This window comes from Marmota flaviventris, chromosome 6 (assembly GCF_047511675.1).
Source record: "Marmota flaviventris isolate mMarFla1 chromosome 6, mMarFla1.hap1, whole genome shotgun sequence".
Classification (NCBI taxonomy): domain Eukaryota; kingdom Metazoa; phylum Chordata; class Mammalia; order Rodentia; family Sciuridae; genus Marmota; species Marmota flaviventris.
The window spans coordinates 147,766,769-147,794,097 of record NC_092503.1 but is presented as its reverse complement, the minus strand read 5'-3'; the positions used below and the strand labels follow the sequence as shown (position 1 = coordinate 147,794,097).

Here is a 27,329-nt window from a genome sequence, read left to right as displayed (position 1 = left end):
TCATCCCTTTACTTTGTTTTCCTGGTTATTTTCCCCAAATTGAATCTAATGTGACAGCGCCCAGCTCAGGGTCCTCAATGCTGCCCCACACAAACCCTCTGTGCTAAGAGCCATCTCTCAATGCTGCCCCCCTGCTGCAGCTGGACGGGGTCCTCTCTGCCTCCAGACTCTCAGGCAGCCCCCGTCCAGCCTCCCTTCCACCTCCTTGCCCTGAAGACTCTGCCCTCGTCACACCTGCCGCCCTTCTCTACCCCTTCCCTTCAAAATCCTGCTTCTCCTCCACATTCAAATGCAGTCAGCTCTGCAGAGCCTTCTAAGATATTCCCAGAAACTCTGTGGGTGTGTTCCCCCTATCCTTTCTATACGTCTCTAATATCAAGTAAAACAATTAACCGTGCACACAGCACTGAGCTCGTTTCTCCTTTTACTGATTTTAAGCTCTTTGAAAGGAAGGATGGATTCTTGCCTTTTAAGTATGGCAGTGTCTACAAGAGCCTCTTGCCTAAGGCGAGTATATTTATATTTAAACATAGCCAATATGTTTACATTTAATTTTGCCCAACAACACACACACACACACACACACACATACACACACACACACACACCAAAAGATCAGGTGGTGAAATTTTTAGTTTCTTATATAATTTAAAGGTAAAAATTAGGAAATAAGCACATCTTGAGAGGACAATAAAAAATAATCGACTCTCCAAGAAGAGCTCGCAGATTGAATCTTACCCACCAGTTAGATCGAGTCTGGCTCAGCAAATAATCACAAAGCTATGGTGGGTGAACGCTAGTGAATTAAAGGGTTCCTAAGATTTTGAGGCCTTTGGCTATTTTTACATAGGAGCGATAAAGCATCAAACAATTATTCAGTTAATGCAACCAAATAAAGCTGCCAACGAGGAAAGACTGAATTATTCTGAGATCCTCCGAATTATTCCGAGACCTCTGTTGTGGGGTCAATCCGTGGCGTCACTTGCTGTTTCTATGACCACAGGCTGAGACCCCAGCCAATAACCGGGCTGAGTTGGATTCTGGGAGCGTGGCTCAGTCTTTTCTGCTAAGTGTTACTAAGAATACAAAACCCCGCAGGTTATCATTTGGAAGAATGTGAAGCAGATTTTCATGCCTGCTTGTGTGTCTTGGGAAATCCCGAGACGAAATATCATAACTGCAGAAGGAATCCCACAGGCAAAGGAAGCCCAGAGATCAAAGCTTTCCCTGACAGGAAGACAAAGACTACATATGGTCCCCATCAGCCACCATGCTCTCCCAGATCTTGACCGGATCCAATGAGGCAGCAGAAGACCAATCCACTCTCCTTGATAAAGAAGGGCCCTCCTAGCCCTTCTCCCCGCCTCCTCCCTTTCACACACATGTTCCTGCATGCACGCGTGCACACACACATTTTCTTACCCCAAATACTAGGTGTGAAATGTTGAAACCACCTATTCTTAAATCTCTATTTATTTATTGGTACTGGGGATTAAACCTGGGGGTGGGGGAGCTTTAACCACTGAGCCACATCCCCAACCCCTTTTATATTTTTTGTTTTAATACGGGGTTTCCATAAACTGGTTGGGGCCTCACTAAGTTGCTGAGGCTGGTTTCGAACTTGTGATCCTCCTGCCTCAGCCTCCTGAGCCGCTGGGATCACAGGTGTGCACTACCACACCTGGCACTACTCTTGAATCTTGATCATGTTCCTACTTTAAGTCAGTCCAAACTGACCAGGGGGGCCGACATGCCATGCAGAATTCAGTTCACCACTTACTGGTTCTTCTGAGGGCAACATGAACCACACACCACGTCAATTTGTTCCTTTTAACAAAATGTATTTATGGAAAATCCCCGGTTGCTGCATTTCCTTGACTCTGTCTCCTCTCTCATCCGGGCATCGTTCAGGGCTTACTATTTTGCTGGACTTTAGGCTCAGCCCTTCCGTATTATCTCATTTAATTTTCACAAGACACTTATTAGGCAGATGCTGTTCTCATTCTAAAGATCTTCCACCCGAGGCTCTGAGAAGTAAGTCGCCTGTCCACACCAGCACAACTCCAGGTGGATAAGAGTTGCTCTGAGTTCTGAATTACCATGCCAAGTGGTTTCCCCAGTACTTCTGGTGAAGTATTTGAGGATGGAGTTGCTGCCATTGAACAGAAACCTCCAGCTTTTACAGGTACATGTATGTATTCATCTTTGTAAAGAGCCACACATCTATGACACTTCCATAACTACGACAACCACTTGTAGATTGCTTTTAACATTTTAGGGGTAAAGGACCTATTCAAAGATCTAGAGTCAAACCCCATGAAACCCAGGTTCAAGGGCCCTGACTTCACATATCACTCTCCCCCTTTCTTCCCATCCCTACTCCCATGGTCATGCAGGTGGGTAAGGGACTGCATCCTAACTGGTAGCCATGCAGCTCAGGGTGGGTCTGGAGACTCTTTGCCCACCTGCCAGGTGGGCCCTCCCTCCTGGGGAAGAATGCACCTGTCAATCTTTCATCTCCATAACTTCATCTTGGATTCTGGTTCTCCACCTAGTTCATGGACATCCTAGCACCCATTCCTAGGCTTCTGGGTAGTTTTAAATTTTTAAAAAAAGAAAAGCACTCCCTATTCACATGCAGACCTTTAATAACACGAAAGAGACGACACAGAGGTTCAAACACTAAATCACCTTGGCACTTTCCATATTAGTGTGAGTGACATACACATTACTAAAGGAACAATGTGTCTTTGGAAAGCAAGCAGGGATGGGGCCGAGTTTGTTCAGAGAAAGTCAACAGCTGCCCAAACACTGTTGGGACATTCTGTGAACTTCTTCTGGCCAGGGCCAGCAACTCCCAATGTCCACACCTTGACTGGTGGTGCACAAACAGGACGCTGAACTGGTCTCCTTACTTCCCCAAGAGGAAGAATCCATACAGAAGGATTTGGGAATGTCCTCTCTGTAGCCTTCTCTGTTTGGGATGATGGAAAACGTGAGAACTTAAAGGCTTCCTCTCGCCCTCAGAACCCCACAGACAGAGCAAGGACAATGACCCAGTGGAGGGTGGAATCTATGCAGAGCTTCATGCTTTTTTGAAGCATTTCGCACACATTGTTCTAGTCAGTCCATGCAGCAGCCTGAGGAAGAAGAATCCATCAGGAACTTGCCCAGGACCACATGGCTGGGTACTGGGATCACGGAGGCTGGAAAGCAGATGGCAGGTTGGTCCAGCATCTCCAGCAGGTCACTGAACATCTGTCCCAAGGTCACCTACTCTGACTTCTCTCTCTCCACATTCGGGTTACTGGTCAGTTAGCAATTCAGTTAACAAGATATTGATTTCAAAAGAAGAAAAACACAAATTCTTCTTTGACAACTATATATAGATATAAAAATAAATGTGGCACTCTTTATTGCTTCTTTATGGATGTCTTTCCAAGATGAAAAGACCCTGCTGGGGAACAATTCCTCCACCTTTATTTCTATGTGCACATAATCCTCCTTAGTAATAGCAGAGCCTTCACACTGGGAAATTATTTGCTAGATATTTCTCACTGCTTCGTAGCTTGGCCTGTGGATTTCTCCCAGATGTAAGACATGTGGGCTGCTGTAACAGAACACAGCGAATTCAAAGAGATGTTTCCCAGATGTGGAAGAGGACAGCTGTCCTCAGCAGTCTGTCACAGGGCCAGCTTTGGGCACTCAATTTTCCCAAGACCCTTTTCCACTGCATCTCACCATAGCTTTTATATGACTGAAAAAATATCCAGGAGGTTGACCAGATAGCTGCATAAAACACCAAGATGGTAGCCATGGAAAAGTGGAGATGGCCCCATGCTACATGATCATGGAATGGTTTTCGAGACTTTGCCAGCAGAAAGTGGGGTGGGATCCACTCTCAGATGTCTTCAGGCAGGTGAAGGACTTCACAGCAAGGATGCCATCTCCAGCGTGGGGCTCATTCTGCTCTGCTCCGGTCTGGCATCTGGCATGCCACTGAGTCCTCAACATGAGCAAAGACAGTAGAGATCCTGCTCACACCACTTCCGTCTTGTGAAGAATCACTGGTCCCACGTGCTTATTTGGGGAGGTGACTGGGAGAAATGCTCGTTCCATGCCAGGTTTAGAAAAATCTGGAAAAATACTCTGTAGTCGTGCAAACTTCTGAAAAAGAGTGAAACAAAAGAAACAAGTCAAGACGCGAACGGCTGGGGAGATGCTGCCGTTGTGAACTCTATTTAAATGCCATTCCCTCAGCACTGGCTGGACAACCCACACAGGAAGCCCTCTTCATGCTGGTCACCTCACTCCCTGTACAAGGCACTTGCGCAATTTCTCTGCTGCTTCCAGACGCCAGCCAGAGATTGGCTGACTAGGGATGACAGCCCTTTCAAGCCTCTAATGTGAGAAATCTGTATGGAGAGTTGGTGTGGAGGGAAGGGGCCAACAAGAACCAAAGTCGCTCATTTTACAAATGGACCGATTGGTAATTCTAATTATCTTCTTATATGCAAATAACCCTGACAACCAAAATGGAAGCTCCTTGGGGCAGGAACAATGTTTGACACCTTTGTAAACCCCAAAGAGTTCCTGGCATAGAACCTTGAGTACAGTAGGTTCTCATGAGAGTCTTTTGTTGTTGTAGTAGTTGTTGTTGTTTTGCAAACATATTCTTCCTATTTAAAAATGTTGGGGGCTGAGGGTGAACTCAGTGGTTCAGGGCTTGCCCGGCATGCACAAGGCCCTGGGTTTGATTCCTGACACTGTAAAGCACAAAAACCCTTTTCACTTTAAGAATTTTTGTTTATATTCATCAATAGAAATCACTGAGAAACTGATGCATCCAGAAAAATCCTGGTCCATTATGTAATGACTCAGTACCAAATCATGAGTATCATGAAAGTATAGTCCCTCATGTTTTGCTGTGGTTATGAAAGACGAGTATTTCATCTTGTTGTAAGATTTTTTTTTGTTATTTTTAAGTTTTTGATTCCCATACAATAATTGTATCTATCTGTGGGGTGCGATGGGGTATTTGTTGATTGACTAATATCTAAAAATAGAAATCAGAGCTGAGTGCAGAGCCAGAGAGTGCATACAAGGTACAGTGGGTGACAAGAACCAGCTCTGGGGTAGCTCCTGCGTAACTCTGTCCTGCCCCCTAGCTAGACTGCCCTTCCTGGTGGGATGGATCACTTTCCAGTGGGTCAGGGCCACAGCTGGCCCTGCTCCCCGACAACCATGGTCAGCCCAGGTGAGCAGCCGTGCAGAAAGAGGCTGGGGGTGGGGTAAGCTGGAGTCTGTGACCAGCAGCTCAAGGTCACGGCCAGGATGCCCAAGCAGTGCCACACCAGGGGACTTCCTGTGTGCCCCCATGTTCTCAGGTTAATTCTCCAGGAGGGAGTGAAAATACCAAATATATAGAGGAAGAGTCCCCAAGAGAAAACCAACCAGGGCCAGCGAGGGGACAGGTCCACCCTGAGTGCTGGGCTTGCTCCCTCCTCGCGGAAGAACAGGCCTCTGCCCGGGATGTGGTCGCAAGGCAATTTCACCACCCCGACTAGGAGGAGCCAGGGGGTCAGCAGTTTCTGCTGGTGTTTCTCAAACTTCCTCCACGTGCTTTCCAGAGTTCCCTGGGTGTGGCCACATGACCCAAACAAGGTGGACGACCAGGGGCCTCTGAAGTCCGGGGTTCAGAGAAGGATCTGGCTCCCCGTTATGGAGTGAGTCACACTATCTACAAAACATCCCGGGGTTGGTGGCCCCGGGGGATGTCTTCATGGTCAGCGATGATGATGACACAGATACTCACGCAAGTGAAGATGATGAGTGTCAAATAGAAAATGACCAGAGAGAGGAGGAGGACGATCTCAGCTCTGTATTTATGAAAGGTTGCTTCCTTAGGCTCCTTAGGGCATCCTTAAAAATAAATCAGAAAATAAGAAGGGGTAAGTGGAGCCTTTCCAACAGGGCTTTTCTACCACGATAAAAAGCCGAGGATGCTTCCTTCTCCCTTCCTCGCCCAACTCTCCCAGTCCTACCCTTGCTGTCACGAAAAACCATAGTGATGGTTGTGGCAATGCGGCGCTCACAGCCACCCTGAGCCACCTGCAGGTGACAGGCTGTGCAGACAGGGTCTCCCGTCTTCGGGGCCCATCTGAGTATGCCGGTACTACAGATAAAGCAGCCGGGGCTCAGGACTGAAGCAAGTCTGCTCCGGGTTTATCCTGCCTGCAATTCAGAGGTGGGGCCAGGCCTGGCTCTTGTCTTCACATCAGAGAAACCACCCTAAGTGTGTGACTCCATCAGCAACCTTAGCTGCTTCAGGTCAGGTAGATTGCTAAGCGTCCCCACCGCAGGGGGACTGGGAACTATGCAATGAGGTGGGCGAGCTGCCCTGCTATTGCCCAGGTGAACACATTTTGGTAGAACTGAGCTCTCCCACCAAGCCGGGCAGAAAAGGTGGAGAGAAGGGCTCCCTCGAGATGGTAAGGCCAAGGCTGCAGCTTGAAGGAGGCCAAGGACCGAGGCTGCAGGCCCCTCCCCCCAGGCGCAGGCTCCTCCCCCCAGGCACAATAGCCAATGTGCCAAGCAGGAAAACAAGTCTGGCACAGGCTGCGGGGTGGCTGCTGAGACAAGCTACTTAGAACCCGAGCAGGAGCAGGCACTTTGTGGTGCCCAACACAGATCAGGCTACCCCAGGCAGTGCCATAAGCATTTTAAAGCGATGTCTCATTTAACCTTAGCAACAAGCCTATGTCCTAGACATCACTGCCCCCATTTTAGAGATGAGAGAACTAAGGCTTCGTGTAGAGCAATGGAGTGCCTAAGGCCATAGGCTAATGAGCTTCAGAGGTAACAGCTGAACCAGATCTAAATGATTCCAGTCTGACCCCTTAACTCCTAGGCAGCACATCCTCGGGAAGGAGCAGTGGAGGAAATGTGCTGCGCTCTGTTCAGCCCCTCTCCACTCCTACCCGTCTCTGCTCTCCCCTGCAAGATTGCTTTCCCTGTGAATAATATTAATTGAGATCCTACTGTATACGGGTCAAAGCAAGCTCTCTTAGGGGAGACAGGCAGTAAACCAAACCATACACAGCATGTAGGGTGTAAAAACCAACCAGAATACAGGCTGGAGACGGAGAAGTGTGTAAGAGATGTGCGTGTGTGCGTGCACGTGGGTATGACAGCGAGAAAGTGCAACCACTGCCCCTTTAGACAGCACTGTGTTCTTGCGAGCGTAGGAGTACCGTCTGGACTCTGATGGCTTTCAGATAACTGACATAAGCTACTGTACACAATCAGGGACTCTAGGACACATTTATCATTTCCGGCCTTAACCCCCTAACAAGTACTGGGCAGAAGTCACTGTGTCGATTAAGGCCCATTCCTGCGTAGAATTCAGCCGCCAGCCCCAGATGGGATCAGAGCCGCAGAGCTAGACTCTGAAAGAGAGGATCGACTTCCGGACCCACAGAAAGGGCATGCATGTGTTTTGCAAGAGGCAAACAAGTCCAACAGGTCACCTCACCTGTCACTTTCAAAATCACGGTGGCGCTGACGTTTCTCTGCCCTCCCAGCTCCTGCAGAGTGCACCTGTATGTGCCCGAGTTGCATGTGGCAGTGTTTTTGATCTTCAGGGAATAGGGACTGTCCACGGAAGCCTCGGAAGAGTCGTTCTGTCCCCTCTGACCATGGTGCGGGTCCTCCTGGAGCGTGTCCGGTGTCTCCTCACTGCCCTGAGGGAGCTGTGGAGAAACCACGACAGCTCATCACACTCTGTCATCCAAACCTGCGAGCGCTGGAGCCCGCATTGAGGTTTTCCATCTTGTTTTCATAAAACTCATCCAAAACTCATGTTTCTAAAGCAAGAAAGATCTGTTGCTTTTTTCGTACGTGTGAATTCTGGGGGAGGAGGAAAGAGCTGATAAAAACTTGCGAGGGCTCTATTTTCCTTGGAATAAGATCAGCTCTGCATTTTATGATTTCAGCACCAGGATCCCAACTTCCACCCTATGGAAGGGAGAGTGTCACTGAGGATGGTGGTGACAGGTCGGACATGACTCACTTTGGATTCAATTTTGCTGCTGTTGGTTCTACAGGAAATGTTCTCTCGTTTTCTGCAGAAACCAACTCGCCCCCAGATGGGTTCTTGGTTTTGGATCCCAGCCTTTTATTTGGAAAAGTCCCCAAGTCTCTTAAGAGCAAAATCAGACAACTGCAAACAGGGTGCAGGGAAACAAGGCCACCCGTCACCAGCCGCCTCCCGGGGCCGTTCTTCTCCACCCAGGGGGAGAGGACGACAGGTGGACAGAGGGCCACAGGGATGGCACGGTCAGTTCCTCAGGTGGTCACCGTAAGCCACGTGTGGAAGGGCCGTCACAGCACCACAGACCAGAAAAGGAATCTGGCTGTTTTTTCTCTTCCTAAATTGTCCTTGTGACTCGACTGGTCGGTGTTGCCAGCATGTCCTACTTCAAAGATGTGACACACGGCCCATTCGCCGTCCTACCCAGACATCATTTCATTTGCCAGTTGCTACATCCCTGAAATTTTAACGCTTCTAGGATGGATTTGCACCAACAGTGAGGCAAATCGTTGTTTTGAGTCTCGGGGACATGCTTCAATGGGAGCATCCCCGAGCAGCCCCCGCGTGCCCTTCGCTGCTTGGCTGGGGACCTGCGGGGGCCCTGGATTAAATGGCGTCCCTTACCTGTCCCTAGCATTGCAACAGCACCCAGGAGCTGCCTTAGGGAAAGAGACAAATGAGCAGGCCTCACTACCACTGTCCTGGCCAGCACCTGGGGGGGGGGGGTCAACCTCCTGTTTCGGGAGCATTCTTTCTGCAGTGCTGCTGTTCTAGAAGGGACTCAGGGCAGGGAAACAGATGACCAAGGTGTTAGGGGAGCAGCCTGTGAAGGAAACTTGATACCCGCGCCTGCGTGCGCACATACATACGCACACCCTGTTCCTGCTTGGCTTATTAAGTTAGGGACTGCACGGCAGGCCACCCACAGCTCAGGTACCAACCTTTGGTGCCGGCTGCCATTGGGTAGAGTGGACTACAGAGACATCTGGTGGCAGATTTATCACTCACTCCCCGCACCAGGCTGAGACAAATGGCCCTGCCCAGGGTGAGTCTGTGGACATAAATCCCATTTCTTGATGGTCTTTCTTGTGCTTAAAGGCTCCTTCCTAAATAATCAAGAAAAAGACTCAGGCCTTTGGACGTTCAAAAAAAAGGAAAGGTGGCCAGGGAAGCTGGGAGGGAATGAAGAGCATCCAGATGATTCTAGAACATGCTGGAATTAGCACAAGGTTTCCAATCCAACTGAACCACAGAGTCAGGGGCCTGGCTTGTCAACAACCCTCCTCTCCCCTCTGCTGCCCAGCAAAGCAGCTTCCTCCTATCAGGGTGGCCATGAAAAACCATCTGTGCCCAGCTGCCCTCAAGGCCAATCTGAACTCATTAAGCCACCCCAGACTGCACCCTCTCAGGGACACAGCATCCTGCTTCTCTTTGCTGAATCAACCTCCAAACACAAACGTGGCTGCAATGACCATTTGGAGATGAACTACCTCTGGTCTTCTCCTGGGGACTTCCTCTCCCATCCAGGGACCCCTCCCTCAACTCAGAAAGCACCCCCTCCCCCAGCCCCCAAGTCAAGATCAAAACCCACAAAGCTCTCTGCAGCTGGTGGAAGCATGAACAGTGGTCCCTATTTACATAAAGAGGCCCCACAAGTGAGCCAGGTGTGGGAACCCCCTGCAGTAGCCTCCTACCAATTGCAGAGGAGAATTCACTCTAAAAATGGGCAGCAGCAACAACAAAATGTTGTCGATAGTAAGATTTGATGGTAAGATTTCCAGGTGCCTCTGGCAAAGCCTATAGTTATGTTCAAACCGCAACACAAAGGCAGGGTGAGACCACAGGAGGACAAAAAGAACACTCCTCAGCATGTCCATAGCCAGCACTCTTGCTCTTTGGAGCCATAATTAAAATAAGGGTTACCTGAACCCAAGCACCATGAGAGGCTGAAAGTTGGTCTGATAACTGAGATGGCTACTATGTGACTAACAGGCAGGTAGTGTATATAGCATGGATACGCTGAACAAAGGGATGATTCATGTCCTGGATGGGACAAAGTACAAAAGTGTGAGATGTAGCTTTTATGTTATCGTTCCACGCTCAAAGCAAAGAGGGCAGCAGGGTTATCGTGGAAGTTCTTATGCAAAAGTTGAAATGATTCTCTACAGACATGTGTCCAAGCACACGTGGCTCTTCCTTGTCTGAAGAGTTAGCTGGGGCAGAAGCAGACTGAGGACTGAAGGAGAAATTCCAGTGGGAGGAGAGCAGAGGAACAGCAAATGGATCCTCAACTTTGCTTTGTTTTATGAGTTCTTATAAACACTGGAGCTGGCTCCAAAGCAGCCACTGGCAAGAAACACTCTTTAAACATTCCAAATCTCAAAGTGTTTCATTGCTTCTCTGCTAAAGCATTTAGGAAATAGTAATTCATAACAAAAGGAACCCTCAGATTCATTCACAGCCAAGCATAATTGACGGCAACTATTTAATGCACATTTCACAATGCTAATATTGTAGCAAGTGTGCTCAAGCACAACACAATTTGGACAAATTAATTCCTCAAAACATTCATTCCAACGATGTTTTAAGAAATCCACACTCTGTGCATTAATTTTTATGCTGACAATTTTTTTTGTGCTGAATTAAATAAGAGCAAACTATGGGCTTATCTCTTTTACAGAAAGCCTCAGGACTCTGATTTGTCTCAAGGTCCCCACTTTGACTGAATAACCTAAATACCATATCTTTTTATGCAAGAGAGATTTGAACTTAAGGAAACCACAAGCCCTAAATTAAAATAAACTCTCTTTAATTTGCTGAATACTATGTCAAGCAAATACACATACTGATTTTAAGGGCATGTGAATTAAGTCTTTTGTGTGTGTGGATGGATAAATTTGAATTAGAACAAAAACTAAAATACATGCATATGGCTGAACTTGAACCAGCATTTCAGCCAAAAACTATTGTAACAAATGCCCTGTTACAAAAGTTTACATAATTTTATCCAAATACGTGCTCACGTCCTAGAGATTACCATATTTCAATGGACCAGAGGGCAAGAGTTCCATTCCAATAGCAATGAAAGGGTTTGATCCTAAACCAAAATCCAACTTTATCATTCATTAGCTCTTAACAATGTGATAGAGGGGCTGCAGCTGTGGCTCAGTGGTGGAACACCTTGCCTAGCACGTGGGAGGCACTAGGTTCGATCTTCAGCACCACATTATAAAGATAAATAAAATAAAGGTATTGTGTCCATCTATTAAAAAAAAATAAAATGTGATAGAAGCCTAAGAGAAAAGGAAGAAATCTTTTTTTGAGGGGGAAAATATATGTGTACATACGTACATACAAATAAATATTTCATCTACTTGATCAAACATATTTAAACGTAGAGACTAAGCATTTAAAGGTGACATTAAATTAATCTGCTGTATTCCAACCACATTGGAGCAGCTTTTTTTTAATTGCATTTTGTGTGCACTAACATTCATGTACCTTGGTTTCTAACTCAATTAAAGTGCCAATATAATCCCCATTCATCACAGAAACAGCTTTTTATAACGTGCAAAAGAGTTTGGCTCGGAGGTTGATGTCATAATGAGGGGAGAATGTATGAGCATTAACATCGTTTTCTTCTAAGTGTAGTTTTATTAGAAAAATGATTTTCCACTTTGAAATTTACTGGGTCTAACAGACAAGAGCTGGATTTATGGCTGTTAACGAGAGTTACGAGCACAGCAGAGACGGCATAATTAAAAGCACAGTCCTTGGAGTTGGGACAGAACTGGAAGCAAACCCCACGCCTGCCACAGCTCCTTCTGCTCTGGGCCAAGGGTCCACACAACTCCCAGGCTGGTTTGCTCCGCTGGGACCAGGGGAGACTGCAGCTCACAGCAGGGATGAACATATTGATGAGGATGCATCCAACCCTAAGAATGGTACCAATCACACGGCAAGCCCTAAAAATGCTACTGTTCTCTTAGCCAAGGTGTCATTCAGAAGACTCAATAGGTCCTTGCACACAGGATGGATTCAAAAAGTAGTTTCTGCATAAATGAGTGAATTTCAGAAATCATGAGACAGTTACAAGAGCGCTGGCTTTGGAATCCAAAGGCCCGAAGTCAAGTCCCAGCTTCCCCACCAGTGAGCAGGATCATGTTCAGTAAATCCCTTCACCTCTGAGTTTCATTTCCTTATCTGGACGGGCGTCATTAGAAGAATCACAGGAGAAAACACGCAAAAGCACTACTTAGCTGGTAGCGTCGGTAAGAGACGTGTCATCACTGAGTTCCCCATGCCACCCACACAGCTGTCATTCCTTACAGACATTTCCTGTCTCCTCTTGGCTGTCCTAGAAGTCCCAATCTTTGTCTAAGGAGAAATTTTTTGTCCACTCATCACGTCTTTCCAAAATACTCAACACATTCTGAATTTTCTAACACACCATCCTAAAAATGCAGCAGAAACCTTTGAAGTGGGACTTGAAGGAGACCCTGCACCACGCATTGTTCAGGACAATCATCCTTCTTCCCTCAGCACCCTGTGGGTCAGGGGCATCACGACCAGCTCCGGTTCAGGTCCTGTACAGAGCTCCACGCATGGTTTTAGAGGAGACAAACTTAACTCGGGTCTGACATCACAGATACTGGTTCTGATGGGCACACGCCCCAATGAAAGCCACCGGAGAATAATCAGACATTTGTTGACATGGCAGAACAGAGGCACGGTCCTTGCCTTGACCCAAGTCTGCAGTTACCAGCTACTGTTGCATAGCCACGTGGAGGTTGGCAGGGAAACCAATGGGGAGGGAGAAGGGTTGAGAGATGGGAAGCCACCAAGCTCTTGGGAGGTTTATTTGCTGGGGCTTCTGTAACAAAGCAGCACAAAACCAGGTGGCTTAAAATAACAGAAAGGTCTTCTCTCACAGGTCAGGAAGGCAGAAGTCCAAACCCAAGGTGTCAAATTTATTTCCAAATAAAGTCACAATTACAAGTACCCAGGGTTAGGACTCCAGTGGTATCTTGTGACTGAAAGAGTCCTCACTGATGGGGGTACCCTGTGTCACCACATGAGTGTGACACACAGGAAGCTGTCTCCTTGTGGCTCCAGCTTCCAGAAAAGGTTACAAAGCCAATCCTGCTTTGTCCCTTGGGCCACCTGCTCCTTAAGGAATGAGACCTCAGGCCCCGGTTGGACTCAGAACTTTTGTTCTCCAGAACTGACCCAGAAGGGCTGGCCCTGGGTGATTTTGAACTGTTTATTACAACTAACATCCTTCTTGCCACAAATGGTTTTCCCCATCAGGACCCATGGTCCTAGACAGCCACCAGCTCTTAAAATGGAGCCCCTCTTAGGAGACCTGGGACAGCAAAGTAGTTGGTGCTCCAAGAAAACGTTAAGTGACAGTAACAAACCTGGGGGTCCCAGGCGTGTGCTGGTTCCACAAGGCACACACGGGACCTTTACCCAGGGGCAAACCCATCAGTGTCAAGGAAACTTAGGGAAGTGTCTTGATTTAGCTCTGGACTGAGCTCAGAGCTGTTTATAGAAAATACAGGATTATTGCAGAAGTGTCCAGGAAGGGGCCATGGAACGGTTTCAGGTGGAGGAACCCATCTTTGAGGTAATGGATCTGTTTTTACTCCTGCCCTACATAAAACCTTCCCCTACGTCACTGTCACCTCCTGCAAACTTCCCCCTTTTTGTGTGGTGACAGAACCAAGAACGAAACTGGGACAATCCAGTCCTCATGTGATTTAGGTTCCTCCTTATATTCATGGAAAACAAGCGGGGTTTGGTTTTTCTATTTCACCCTTGGCTCCCCGGCTTCTTTCCTACCCTCTTTTAAGCGGAAAGATTTTAGCTATTTGACTCAGACCTACCACCATCCAAAGGGCCACCATTCTCAAAGGACCTGGTTAGACTCCCTCCACCGGCTTTGAGGCAGCCTCTGTAGATGCGCACAGATAGGACCAGTGACAAAGAAAAGCCCAAGACAGAAGGACGTTCCAAGGTGTATCTGAGCCTGAATTTGAATTAACCTAAAGGGAACGTCACGGCATTGACCGAACGGAACTGCCCCTGAGACTCCTCTGGGTGAACTCCTGCCCACTGCCCTGAGAAATATGCGTTTCTCCAAATAGAGTTTGCCTCGGATCATTCTCTTCACTTAAAATCCTTCAATGGCTTCTTACTGCTGAGAGGAGAAAGTTCAAGGCACTATATAGTTGGTCATTCAAGGTCCCTCACAATCTGTCCCCAGCCTACTTTCTAACCTGATCTCTCAGCCATCAGCTGTGTCATTCTCCCTTCTAGATCACCAGGGACCCCACTGGGCTCCAAAAGACCGCATGCATTCCCATGTCCATGCCTTTGTTCAAGATGCTCCTCTGGCACAATTCTGCCAGTCTTGGGGTGGCCAATGCCAGCCCCAGGACTTGGCACACATGGGGGACCTACAAAGATTTGCTAAATAATAAAAGTATACATATAAGAGAAACAAATTTATGTCCTTCATGGTCTGACCTAAGACAGAACCCTTTCGAGTGATTCCATCAGGCCGAGAGCCCAGGCACCCATGGGGATGGCCTGATTTTCTGTGATTCTAGTGCATACATTGTTTACACACTTCAGTTTTCCTTCAGTTTCGACCTCTATTTGATGTCGAAACATAGTCTTAAGTCCAGTTTTGACAGATGGCATTCTAAAATGAAGAAGTGCACTAAGTGGCATGTGTTGGCTCCTCTGCGGGTCCATCAGAGTCAGTGGCTGATGACATCGGCCCCAACCGTTCCTCAACTCCAGCCCCTCCTACAGCAATCCCTGTCCTCAGCGCCCGCGCCCTTTAGGTCATTATCACACAAGATGGTCGAGACAGAAAATCTAAGTCCACTCAACAGGAGTTCATCGACATACAGGGAAGATAGCTTCCTAACGAGTCAAGGACAAGAGAGATCTGCATGGTGACTGTCCCTGAAGTAGCATCGCGCAAGCCATTAACCTGCTGCCCAACAGTTCCCTTAACATGAATGTCAGAAATAGAACACTCCCCGGGTGGGTGCATGGTCTTCCGCAGCGGGATTCTTCCAGATCTGCTGAAGTTCAAGCCTGACCTATTCTCTGAAATCACAATCTTGCTTCCTCTTTCCCCCTTCCTTTGGAAATCATCTAAATAAGACACTCGTCTTGTGACACATGACTGTCCTCACCCCCACAGCATCTCCCAGAGACGACACTGGATATCCTCTTTCGCTTTGTATCATTACGGGTCCTCAGGGCTCCTCCGCATGACACGAGATGGCACTGCACCTCCCCTTAAGTGCACGTTCATTATTATTAGCAGAGGACTTCAACCGTGCCCAAAGCCTCCGTCCAGCACCGTCCTCTCTCTCCAAGGAGTACAGCTTCGTTAGCGAAGCCAGGGCCGTGCCCCACAGCATGGAGCACGGGCGCAGCCTTCCCATGCAGGGTCTTCCTCCCGCAGACACGGTGCGGTGATATGCCCTCTTATTCCAGAATTCAAACAAAGAGCGATGGATCAAAGTCTATTTGCATATGTTCTCAAAATACCTCCCCATAGAACCATAATCTAGTAGAACTTTAAAGGCTAAATTGAACTACGATCCCTGTGGATATAATTTATTAATTTTTCTAATTCTTCTCAATCACCCATACTGCTTTCTAAGATACATGAAAGGAAGGGATGATCCCCTTTGGGGATCCCAGAGAGGAGGCCTGCAGCCCATAGGAAGGAAAACCGAGCTAACGGGAGCTGGACTAACATTGTCCACCTTGGGCTTTGCCTCTGACCTCCTGTGTGTGTCTGTACTGATGCCCTCTGACCTCTCTCATTGCATCTTGGAAACAGAGAATAAAAGAATAAAACAGGCGCTGTTCTTTCCCAACTCATCCTAATGTTACAAACACTAATTGGATACCGTCTGCTTGGAGTTTTGGGTAAAAGGCAAATGATTAAAAAAAAAACCCAAAAAACAAAAAGCAGATGGTTTACATGGGTCCTTTGTTAACCACAAGTCATCAGTGCCAACTGGACAGTGACAGGATGCTCTCTGGTGCCTGAGGACAGAGGAGTGAATGGAATTTTAAATTATGAGTCACCACAGCCATCACTGTGATCTGCAGAAGGCCTGCAAGAATGTGACGGAATCTGGCAGACAGTGGGGGTGGGGGGAGGCTGCTGCACCTGCCCCACCCACAGCCCACTCCCAGGTCAGAAGCCAGGACAGCGAGGTGGAGGGAAGCCACAGGAGCTTAGCCGGGCCTGGCTCCAGGGCTACCCTCCCCACTTTACAGGTACCCCTCCCCTTCACTGAAACACTTTACCGGAAAGCTGTAGAAAAGCAACAAGATGCCTAATCTTGTGTAAAATGAAGTCTTTCAGTATTTCACCATCAGCCTCGTTTCCAGAATGCTCTATCCATTTCTATTGTACAAGTGCAATCAATGCAAAAGGGTTGAAAAATAACAAATAGCCACACAATACGCTCAGGCCTGCGGAAAAAGCACTTGAGGAATAACACATCACTTCCAAGGCTCCTGATTAGTTCACTGGCACAACACAGCTCCTCCAGCCACAGTTTAGGGCTCAAAAATAACCATGATGTGCTTCTTCAGTGAACCTATTCCATGGGCCAAGGGGAGGGAAAACCCAGAATGCCTAGAGACTGCTGCTTTTTTTTTTTGGACAGAGTTTTGAGAGACCTTCAGGCTAAATCTTGCAAGAACTGTGTGTCCAATACATATAGAGTTACATCATCAGCTGACATCCAAGAAGTCAAAGGTTAATTGCTATGGTTTACTGAACCATTCCAAACGACCCTGAGCAAGAAGATTTAACTTGACAACTGTTTGAACTCCACAGTCTGAAATTTCATCTACTCGGCTCACGAGTACTTTTTAATTACTCCCCTGGGGATATTAATAATGTTTTCTTTTTTTAATTACTCTCTGGAAGGGATAGTGGTTTCATGTTTTCCTCCTTCTTTGAGATGACTAAGTCCATGCCTGGTTAGCCCCGGGGCATTTTTATTTTCTTTACCTTAAGTAATTAAGGTAGAAGACGGAGATATCAGGGCCAACTTCTGACAGCCCAGGATTTGGACTCAGAATGCTTTGTTCAAATCAACTCCACCACTGAGCAAGCAGTGTGACAGTGTGATCGTGAGCAAGTCATTTCTGTCCCCTGGGCTCAGTTGCCTCACCTGTACTGTGCACCTGTAGGAGCAGTAATAGTACTGACCTCCTGAGTCTGTATTGGAAGGATAGGAATGGACAACATGTTACTATTTACCTCAGAGCCTGGCATATGGCCAGCACTCAAATAATAGTTTCTATAGTATTTTTTTTTCATTGCCATTTTTTTGACTATACAGACAATTTTGGAATTGTGTTCTCTGATCTCACAGTGCACAGTACAGTGCCCCAGACGGCAGCACCATCTCCGCTAGTTCACTGAGCACCTTTGCACTTAACAGGGCAAATGCTGGGTACAGCACAGAATGCACGAAAGCTATGGTGTAGTGTTGTCCCCAGGGAACTGACAATCTAGATAGGAGAGAACATGGCGTGTACACACACACACACACACACATACACAAACACACAATTCCTGTGCTGCCTTGCATCATTTAATGGCCAGTCTCATGTGTAGGTTCTCATAGTACCTTTTACGGTGGGCCAAGGAAGGCCCTGCATTTTGTGGAAAACAACAAACACAAAGAGATTTTCCTCCCAAGGTAAGACAGCAAATCAGAGAGAGCCAGAGAGCTTGCTGGGATATCACATTCATTTGGCTTAAAATGGAGGCACTATGGTGGCAGACACCCCACTTCAGGAAGGGGAGCAAAGGACCAGCATGATGAAACGGCATCTGCTGGGCTTTCAAAAGCCACGGGAATGGCGTCTTAGAATCTGAGACTGTTCTAGTTGAAAGAAAACCTTTTAAAAGCCTCCCACAACTCAATTCTCTCACAGTGGGCAGCCACACGTTGTTACCATGAGGGCGCTGGCTCCCGCACCCTGGCATGCCCTCCTGGCTTGGCCGTCTCCCAGCTGCAGAAAGGCTGGGGAAGGAGGCTCAGGATATCCCAGAAAGGGGGTGACCACCAATGCCACACACAGCCCATGAAACAGCTAAGTCCCTTCTGACTGTCTTGAGTCCTTCTTGTCAAACCGTCCCTCCTCCTCCCGTGTCTGTGGTCATCACAGTCACAAGACACACGAAATCAGGACTCTGGGGACATTGGTCCTGTCCAATGCCCAAACCCAGGCCCTTGTTGCTTCCTTCGTGTACCGGCCACAACCACAGGTGGCCCCAGAATCGAGGCCCAATGAGAGGTTCCCTGTCCTTCCAAAATATCTCACTGGGATGTGCCACCTGGGCCACGTTTAGGGGCAGACAGAGGGTTGAGGTCTTGGGGGAACCAAACCCAAGTCTGCCTTGGAGCCGGATGCGGCTGAGGCTGGAGGAGGACGGGAGGGCGTGTCAGAAGGACGGGGTCCTCCAGGTGCAGCCTCCGGAGACGCCCCGACTCCCCCCCAGGGGGTAGCCAGCCCACCCGCCTGCACCCCGGGCTGCGGCACGGGCGCTTACCTTGGCCCAGGAGACCGCGTAGGAGACCTGCGGGTCCCAGGGGGCGGTGCAGGGCAGGTCCACAGTCTCGGAACACGCCACCTTCACCTCCCGCGTCGCGGGCGCCAGGCTGCAGGCTGCAAGAGAGAGAGAGAGAGAGCCGTGAGCCAGCGACGAGAGCGGGTGTCGCGAGGAGGCAGGGGGCGACCGGCGCTCGGGCCCTACCGCAGCTCAGGAGCAGGAGCTGGAGGCCGCGCGACATGGCTGGAGCGCTGCGCCGCCGCCTCGGGTGCCGGCCAGTGGCGCGCTCGCGCCGCGCCGCCTCTTGTACCCCGCGCTCGGGGACTTCCCTGCGCGCTGGCCCCGGGGAATCCCCCGCGGGCGGCGGAAGCGGGCTGCGCGCCCTGCCTGGCCCCCGGTGGCCGGGGCGCCCCCGTCCGAGCCCCAGTCCCCGCCCCCCAGCGCCCAGAGCTAGCGTCGCCGATGCGGCTGGGCTGCGGCGACAACAATCCCCGCGGAACGCCCCGCGCTTGCGGCTTTGCAAACCGCGCTACACGCGTGACAGGCGTTGACCCTCAAAACGAAGCCGGCTTCAGGCCTTGAAGCTGGTTATGCCCATTTTACGGAGGCAAGACCAGATTCAGAGAGGGTCGGCAGCTGCCCGCCAGGCCCAGCCTGTCCGTGGTGACGTCACCGACGAAGTCCAGCGCTCACTCTGGGCCAGATGCTAGGATCATGAGACTGGTTAGATTTCATAGGAATGGCATAATTCTGCAGAGCTTGTCTCCCTGGCTAGCCTAGAAGTTTATCATCCGGCCTCTTTAAATTACTTCAGCAAGGGACAACCTCTTCCACTGCAATAATAATTATACACACAGCACACATCCAACACTTTCAGGAAAGACAACTGTAGAAGATGGTGAAGTCACCTATTAATCCATCCAGAAGTCACTTCCATTAGCGTTTTACTGTATCGACTTCCATGCACAGATAGGTATTTTTAATGATTTACTCTTCATACTGTTTGACACCCTACTTTATGTTAGTTTACATTTTGCAAGCAGTTCCACATTTTAAAAATTTCAGCATCATCTTATAGGTGGCTGTCTAATATTTTATTGTGCAGTCGTACCACCCATTAGAACCAATTAGTGTTATTTAGGTTCTTTTTTAATTACTAATATTGCAAACAAAGCTGCTATTATTGTGATGTACTTCACTGTAAATAAATAAACTTTTGTTTTAAACAACTTGGGAGGCTGAGTCAGAAGGATCCCAAACTCAAGGCCAGCCTCATCAATCAAACCAAGCCCTAAGTGACTTAACAAGATCCTGTGTCAAAACATAAAAGGAAAAGGGCTGTGAATGGAGCTCAATGATTAAGCGCCTGGGTTCAGTTGATTTCTTAGAATATATCCCTGGAAGCAATAAGGGGTGCTTTCCAATCTTGTTAACTTGGAGGTAACAAAATTACCTCCAAGAGGTGTCCTAGACCTCTGTTCCCACCTGCACTGTTTGAGGGTGCCTGTCTCCCTTACTCCCAAACCTTTGTCATCTTTGTTCATCCAGGAAGTTAAAAAGAATGGCGCTTTGCGAGGCTTTTCCATGCCCTTGGAAATGTCTGTGCTGATTGACAGTCACCAGTCGTGTGTCCGGGCCTTTTCCCCAGAACCCTCACCCACTTTTCCTAAATTTTGATCAGGATATTTTTAGGTATACAAAAATAAGTACAGAAGATGATGGGCTTGAACACATCAGTGTACAGTTTATCTCTGAGAAAGTAACATTACTGATACTGGGTGGTCCTCCACCAGCCAGAACTCCTGTCTGCATTTGTGCTTCCTTCCCGCCTTTCTGTGCGTAAGCCGTGGTGCAGACAGGCTGGGGGTGAGCAAGCTCCCTGGCTCAGCACTGCCGTGCTGGATGCCGCCATCTGGCCCCCCAAGTGCACGCACCCATTTATGCTCTCCTCGGTAGAGCTTAGCCTAGTGGCTTTTATTTCATTTTTGCCCATCTACTGAATGTGAACTAGTGGATCCTTTTTGTGTAATTTATACCATATTTGTGACATATGTCCTGAGGTCACTGATGTCTTTTTTGGAGGGTTACCCATTTCATATCCTTTGATCTTCTCCATTAGAGCTGTTTATCAATTCTGGGCCAAATCCTTTCTTGGTTATGTGCACGCCAAATTCCTTCTCTCATTTTAAGATTTGTATTTTCCACTTTGTTTATGAAATCTTTCATGTACAAAGGTTTTTAAATATATTTTAATGCAATCAAAGGTACCAGTCTTTTTATTTATGGTTTGTGCTTCTGGTGTTGTGTTTAACAAATCTTTTCCTAGCCTGAAATCATAAGAACATTTTCATTTATTTTCTTCCAAAACCTTTAAAGTCATGCTTTTTCATATGGAGGCTTCTAATCCATTTAAATATGATTTTATGTAGACATCTAATTTATTTTTTTCCATATGGATATCCTGTTGTTCCAATGCGGCTTCTAAAAGTCCTTCTTTCTTCACTGATTTGAAATAACATCTCTGCCACACATAGCTTTCCATGCACACGTGGGCCCCTTCTGAGACTCCATTCATCTCTCTGGTACTAACACTCCCTCTTGGTTTGATGAAGTTCTTGCTATGGTGATGTGGGGGGAATCCTCTTACGTTTAATTTCCTTTTCAAATTTTTCCTGGTGTTCTTGATTCTTCACTTCACCTTATATAAATTAGAATCAACCCGAGAATCTAGAAAAATCTAGTTTGAATTTTAATTGGAAACATTCAAGTTATAAGTTGCATAAAATTAACATATTTAGCAATCAGTTTCACAAGTCTGTTGATATTGTGTATCTTTCCATTCATTCAAGTCTTTGAGAATTTTTAAAACTTTGTACAGAGGGGTTTTGCACATCTTGCCATAGAGTTACTCTGAGGTTCTTTTACATCTTTGGCTGCTATTTGCACATCTAGAATTTCTAAACTCTATCTTTCTAGGTTTCCAGTAAATAGATATTTACTTTTTATTACTATTCATTTTAGTGATGTTTATTAATGTTCTTTTCTATTGTGTTCTCAAACTCAGTGTTAGATATTTCTTTAAGTTACAAAAGGCCAGGCATGGTGGTGCACACCTGTAACCCCAGGGGCTCGGGAGGCTGAGGCAACCTCAGCAACTTAGGGAGGCCCCTGTCTCTAAATAAAATATTAAAAAAAAAGAACTGGGGATGTGACTCGGGGGTTAAGCACCCCTGGGTTCAATCTCAGTACCACAAAGAAAATACAAAAGTTTTTTTCCAAGTTTATGGTTTGGTTTCAATTGTGGCTGCTGGTGTCTAACAGCTGGAAACCCTGGGGACCTCGTCTGTTCGATCCTCTGTTACGTATCAGGAGTTGTGTCGTGTCTCTGTGTGATCTTTGGTGTGTCATGTGCTCTTGGAAAACAGGTGTCTTCTCTACCCAGGTCTAGTTGACCAGGTTGCTCCTGTGTCATGAGATTCTCCGTGTCCTTTCCTTTCTCCAATGTGGGTGTCATTTACTAAAAGGGACGTGTTCAGTTCTCTCTCTGTGACTATGTAATTGTCTATTTATTTTGAAATTCTGTCAATTTTTGACTTCATATAATTTAATGCTCTTTAGGAGCCTATAAATTGTATCATTCCAGAGCCTTGTTTCGTTTTATCTTCATTTAGTGACTTATTTTCCCTCAATATTCCTTTTTGCTCCAAAAACAATCCTGTCTCTTCTCAATGTAACCAGGACACTTTCTTTGGGCTAATATTTTTGCTGGAATTTTCCATACTTTCAACATTTAATATTTATTCATCCTTATATTCTAAACGTGTCTCTTTTTTTAAAAACACATATAGTTAGGTTTTTTCCAATCCAATACGACTAACATTCTGTCTTGCTAATTGAGAGTTTAATTTTGCTTATTCTCAGAATTCAACTATATTTAGATTTATTTCAGGCATCTTATGAAATACTTTACACGTAACCTGATTTTCCCCTGGTCCTTTTTTTCTTCCTTGCATCCATTTTTACTGACCGATTCACTTCATGATGCTTTCTCTACTGATTTGGAAGCCATTTCTCTTCTTAAGCGATCACCTTTAAGTATTTTAATATGCAAACTTGCTTTCATAAATTCCAAAATCAATCAGTACCGCCTTCTCATAACAAAATGCCCGCCCATCTGAATTCTGCCCATCCCTTCCCACCTTACACACGGCTGCATCAGAACCTTCCTACACTCCCCTTTATTTTCTCCAATTAGTCTTTGTTTTGTATTCAAAAATCTATTCAAATTTAACTCACTGCTTATTTTTGCGGGGTGGGGGGTGCTTTCTTTTGAAGTATTGTTGTAGGGACAGACAAGGTAGGGCACCAAAGATAGTGGGAAACATTTATTTGGCTGCAGCCAGGCTCAGAGGGCACAGCTTTTGCTGTAATCAATTAATCCCCTAAACCCTGAGTTCAGGGAGTTTCAGAGTTTTATACCCAGCATGGAAGGGGAGGGGCTCAGAAGTTCACAGTCTGCAGAAGTTCACATAAAAGCACCTTTTCTTTCACTGTTTGGGCAAGTTAACTCTTCAAGGATAAAACCTGAGAAGGGGAGAGTTTCTTCTCCCCTTTCTAACCTCCCCCTGCCAGCTGTGACCATGGAGCCCAGCTGGTCCCTTCTCTTATCTTAGAAATGTAGACATCTCTGTGAAGCCCAGCTCAAGGCCAGAGGCCTTGTTTGCACATTTCTACAAACTACTCTACTGGATACATGTTTGTGAAAAACTAGTAAGGGGGTGTCCAGCACCTGGAGTGCTGATTTATTCCCGGCCAGTGGCCAAGTAAAACAGGGCAACAGGAAAACAGGGAGTTTATCTACACTGACCTCTTTTGTAGAGACTCTTTTGCCGATAGTCCTAAAATCAGCCATGGTGAGGGTTTCTGGAGAATCCCAGCTAAGACTTTTCTGTGGAGAAAGGGGGGCCACTACAGTATATTCTTCAATAAGCCCTTTAGCACAGAACTTTTAGTGTTGAATGCCTTTCAAGTTTTCTCTGAAAATTTCACCCCTATTCGTGAGTGGCCGTCCAGTGGGAATGCAGAAGATGGTCATTTTCTCCCGGCATTTTGTACTATTCCATGACCTTCTGGCTGTGTCTGCTGCCCCTGCAGAGCTCCGACAACCTGATGCACATTCCTGCTTAGGCAACCCCGACTTTCATCTGTAAGTTTCCTAAGACCTTGACCTTGAACCTGGTGATGTTCCCATGCTGGGTGGAGGAGAGGATTCTGTATTCTTTAACCTGCTGCAGTTAATAGCATTTCTAGTTCTTTTTTTCCCACTTTGAAGCTCTGTCTTACCTCAGTCTCTTCATTTCCGCCCCCTGGAACACCCTGGGGACTTGTGCTGGGCCTCGCCCAGCTCCTAGTTGACGAGTCGAGTCCTCCTGCCACGAGGTTTGCGTCTCCCTCTCCGCTCACAGGCTTCTGAAGAGCCCTCGGGTCCGGCCTTCCATCTACTGGTCATTTCATTAAGTGAAACGTCATCTTTGGGTTATCATATTACATTTTGAACTGGAATTATTTGATGTCTGAGTTATACTGCACTTCTTATTTAACTCCATCTGGACTTTGTATTTTAGCGTGTCTACTACTTATTCTTTTAAATATGCTAATCTTATAGTCATGCTTATTTCATAAAGAAAATATTTAACAATTACATTTGATCTGAAGTTATTGGGGTTTTAATATGGCTTTTTTGTTCTGCCTGCTAACTCTTGGGAGGGGGTGGTTGGTTTCTTCATGTGTTTGGCAGTTTGTGATTACAAATTAATCTCCAGTTGGCACTTCCTGTGTGGATGCTAGAGGGCCTGGGATGAAGCTGGGGTCCCCCTAGAGAGATTGTCTTTATTTCAACCAGGTGCCCCAAAGGTATTACCAGCCTATAGCAGTATTCTGTGTGGATTTCTCGCTGGAGTGTGTCCTGGACCACACTAGTAATATAAATTTAAGTGTCGTCAAGTATGTGTGAAGACACAGGTACGATTATGAATTCTTTTTCTTTTTTGTATCAGAGATTGAACCCAAGGCACTTAACCCCTGAGCCACATCCCCAGCCCTTTTTATATTTTATTTAGTGACAGGGTTTCACTAAGATGCTTGGGGCCTCACTAAGTTGCTGAGGCTGGCTTTGAACCTGTGATCCTCCTGCCTCAGCCTCCCAAGCCACTGGGATTGCAGGCATGTGCCACTACAGCCAGCCCTACGACTAAGAATTCTAAGGGAGCATTTTCTTTTTCAAGGAAGCTTCCTCGGTGTCACACATGTGCACAGGTCATTGTTTTTGATCATCCTCAGGTTTCTGCCTCTAAGCCTCCTCATCTGGGCCTCATCTGGGCCTCACCAAAGCCGAAGCCTCCTGGCTGCCCAAGCTGGCCAGCTGCTCCCTCCCCAACTCACAGCAGCCCCAGAGCCAACTTAGGCTGGTCCACAGTGTTCTCTTAATTTCTGACCCTTCTGATGCCCCTACTTTTGTTTTTTATTTATTTATTTGTTGCAAATGCAGCTGAGCGTGTGTGAGACTTCACCCAGCCCTTCTAGGAATTTCCAAAACACATTTTTCATAATACAGAGAAACCCATATTGGTGAAAACAGAAGACTCTCACCCACTGCTCAATAACCTGAAAGTGTGACTTGGTGCTTCTTGAATTCTTCCTGAACATGAGGCGCTTCTGGGAAAGCCGTCCCTGAGGTCACATTCCAGGTTAACTCCAGGCTCATCTCAACGACCAACTAGAGAGGTGTCTGAGCGGCGTCCCAGGAAAGCCACGGGCCCCCTGCCCTCACCAGGGTCCTCCTTGAACACAGGAAAGGGAGCCGCTCAGAGATGGGTGTGTTTTCACTTTCACTGAAAAGGAGAGAGTGGGTGCAAAGGAAGGACTTCCTGCCTGTCTGAAACCACCAGTTGTCACCTTCACTTCTTCCTGCTCTGTCTGTCATTAGAACAGAACAGAACAGAAGCCCCAAGTCACCAGGAAATGTGGCCGTCACCCATTCCCCCTGCCATTCACCTTGGGCAGAAAGCAAAGCCAGCCCTGGGCCGCCTGGGCTCACCCTCAGCCCCTCCCATCCGGCTGTTTCTTGTATTAGGACCGGGGCCTTGTGGCTTTGTGTCTCTCGGTGACCATGCCAACCGAGCATGTCATCACATTTTGAATGCAGACATTTGAGAACCTGGTCAGAGTTTGGAGACCAGAGAAGAAAGTTCCAGAAGGTTCTGAGAGCTCCCCACCTGCCCCTCCCAAGGCAGGGCCTGAGGAGGGTGGGCACCCAGCTGCGGAGGCTTGGTTCACTGTACCCTCAGCTGCAGGCCCAGGTCGGAGGGCACAGAGGGTTCTCGGGAGGTGTCCGCGGCGGAGAGCTGCTTCTCGGAGTGGGCCTGTGCCCCCACTTCTGCACAGCCTCTCTCTGAAGCTCTGAAGCCGGGTGGGGTGCAGGGGTGGGGGACAGTCCTAGGAGGAAGCGAAGCCATGATCGGGGAAGGAGGACATAAGGAGAAAAAGGAACCGAGAGTGCGGTGTGCCCTTTAAGGAATGTCCTGCAGGAGGGCCAGGGCCAGGGACCTGAGCAGACATTTGTGGACAGCCGAGCACATCATGAATATGCAAAATACGCTTGTGATCGACTGGGACAGCGAGTCTGCCACCCCCACTAGGAGGGCCGGAGAATGAGGAAGTCCCCAAGAGGGGGTTCCCTCTTCCCCCAAGTGAGCTCTCTGGGCCTCCTTTTTAGAAGGACCATGGAATGCCAAGAACACCCTAGTCTTGCCCACAAATCTGCCTCCGCAGCCTCCACTTGGGACCCTGGTCAAGACCAGCTCTGAGGTCCCCACCTTCTCACTCTGGGACCCCCAGTCAGACCTGCGTGGCGATCTCAGTTACGTGCTGCCGCAGGGCCCCAGCCCCTCTCCCACCACCCTTCTCTCACACCCAAGGACCTCCACCGACAGCCTCCTGGACTCCTGCATCTCCAGCCTTGACCGCTGAGCTCTCGAGAACCCACCCCCACCCCCCCACCCCCCCACCCCCGGCTGGCAGGGAGACGTGGAGTGTGGACATGCAAATCATGTTCTTTAGTAAAATCTCCCTCTTAGGTTTTTCCCTTAGCGCTACTTCTTAGTCACCCGTACTTTCCAGCCAGGGACTTCTTTGTCCTCTCAATGAACCAAACAAATAGAACTCTTCTTTGCTGTACTGTTATTTCTTGGGACTTTCTCTTTCCTGCACTGTTATTTCTTTGGGGCTTTTTTTCCCTCTGACAAACCAGTAGCCGGCAGAGATGACGCTCCTCTGTGATGGAGGAAAGAGGCAGAGCATGATTCTGATGTCAGACACGAGGGAGAAGCAAGCTCCACGGGAGACATGGAGAGGTGTTCACAGCCTGACGGAGGCATGTTAGAAAGGACTCCCTCTGCTCTGGGCATCCCACGGGCTCAGCCCGCCAAACACCAGGCGAAGAAAGCCCTGCGCAGCATGAAGGCCCTGCATCTGGTGACTCCTGCCCTGGGTCCCTGTTCACCTGCTTCTCCCTGCATTTTGCCCTTACTTGCCTTCTCTCTAGAAACTTCTTGGCTAAAT

At 47.7% G+C, this 27,329-nt stretch overlaps 1 protein-coding gene across 4 annotated transcripts; it reads right to left on the bottom strand.

Moving 5' to 3' along the window:
- Positions 1-2,630: 2,630 nt before the first annotated feature.
- On the bottom strand, positions 2,631-25,488 carry Cd83 (CD83 molecule). Of its 4 annotated transcripts, none has more exons than XM_071613697.1 (5): positions 25,374-25,488; positions 18,711-18,826; positions 7,535-7,751; positions 5,816-5,922; positions 2,631-4,167 (listed from the first exon to the last, which is right to left on the bottom strand). In XM_071613697.1, exons 1-5 carry the CDS (start codon positions 25,471-25,473, stop codon positions 4,039-4,041), a joined length of 669 nt encoding a protein of 222 aa, XP_071469798.1. In that variant the 5' UTR covers positions 25,474-25,488; the 3' UTR covers positions 2,631-4,038. The 4 variants fall into 4 exon arrangements, with proteins under 4 accessions (XP_071469798.1, XP_071469799.1, XP_027803968.3 ...); XM_071613698.1 differs by having other exon boundaries at positions 2,631-4,164; XM_027948167.3 differs by lacking the exon at positions 25,374-25,488 and adding an exon at positions 18,915-18,989.
- Between the last annotated feature and the right edge of the window lie 1,841 nt (positions 25,489-27,329).

What these genes read in the sequence shown, in the direction of transcription:
- Cd83 (XM_071613697.1), bottom strand. Translation starts at nt 25,473, where the DNA reads ATGAGCCTGGAGTTAACCTGGAATGTGACCTCAGGGACGGCTTTCCCA. An exon ending in CGTGATTTTGAAAGTGACAG is followed by an intron (nt 5,923 to 7,534) that starts GTGAGGTGACCT and finishes TTTATTTTTAAG; the next exon opens with GATGCCCTAAGGAGCCTAAG. An exon ending in CACTCATCATCTTCACTTGC is followed by an intron (nt 4,168 to 5,815) that starts GTGAGTATCTGT and finishes ACTCTTTTTCAG; the next exon opens with AAGTTTGCACGACTACAGAG.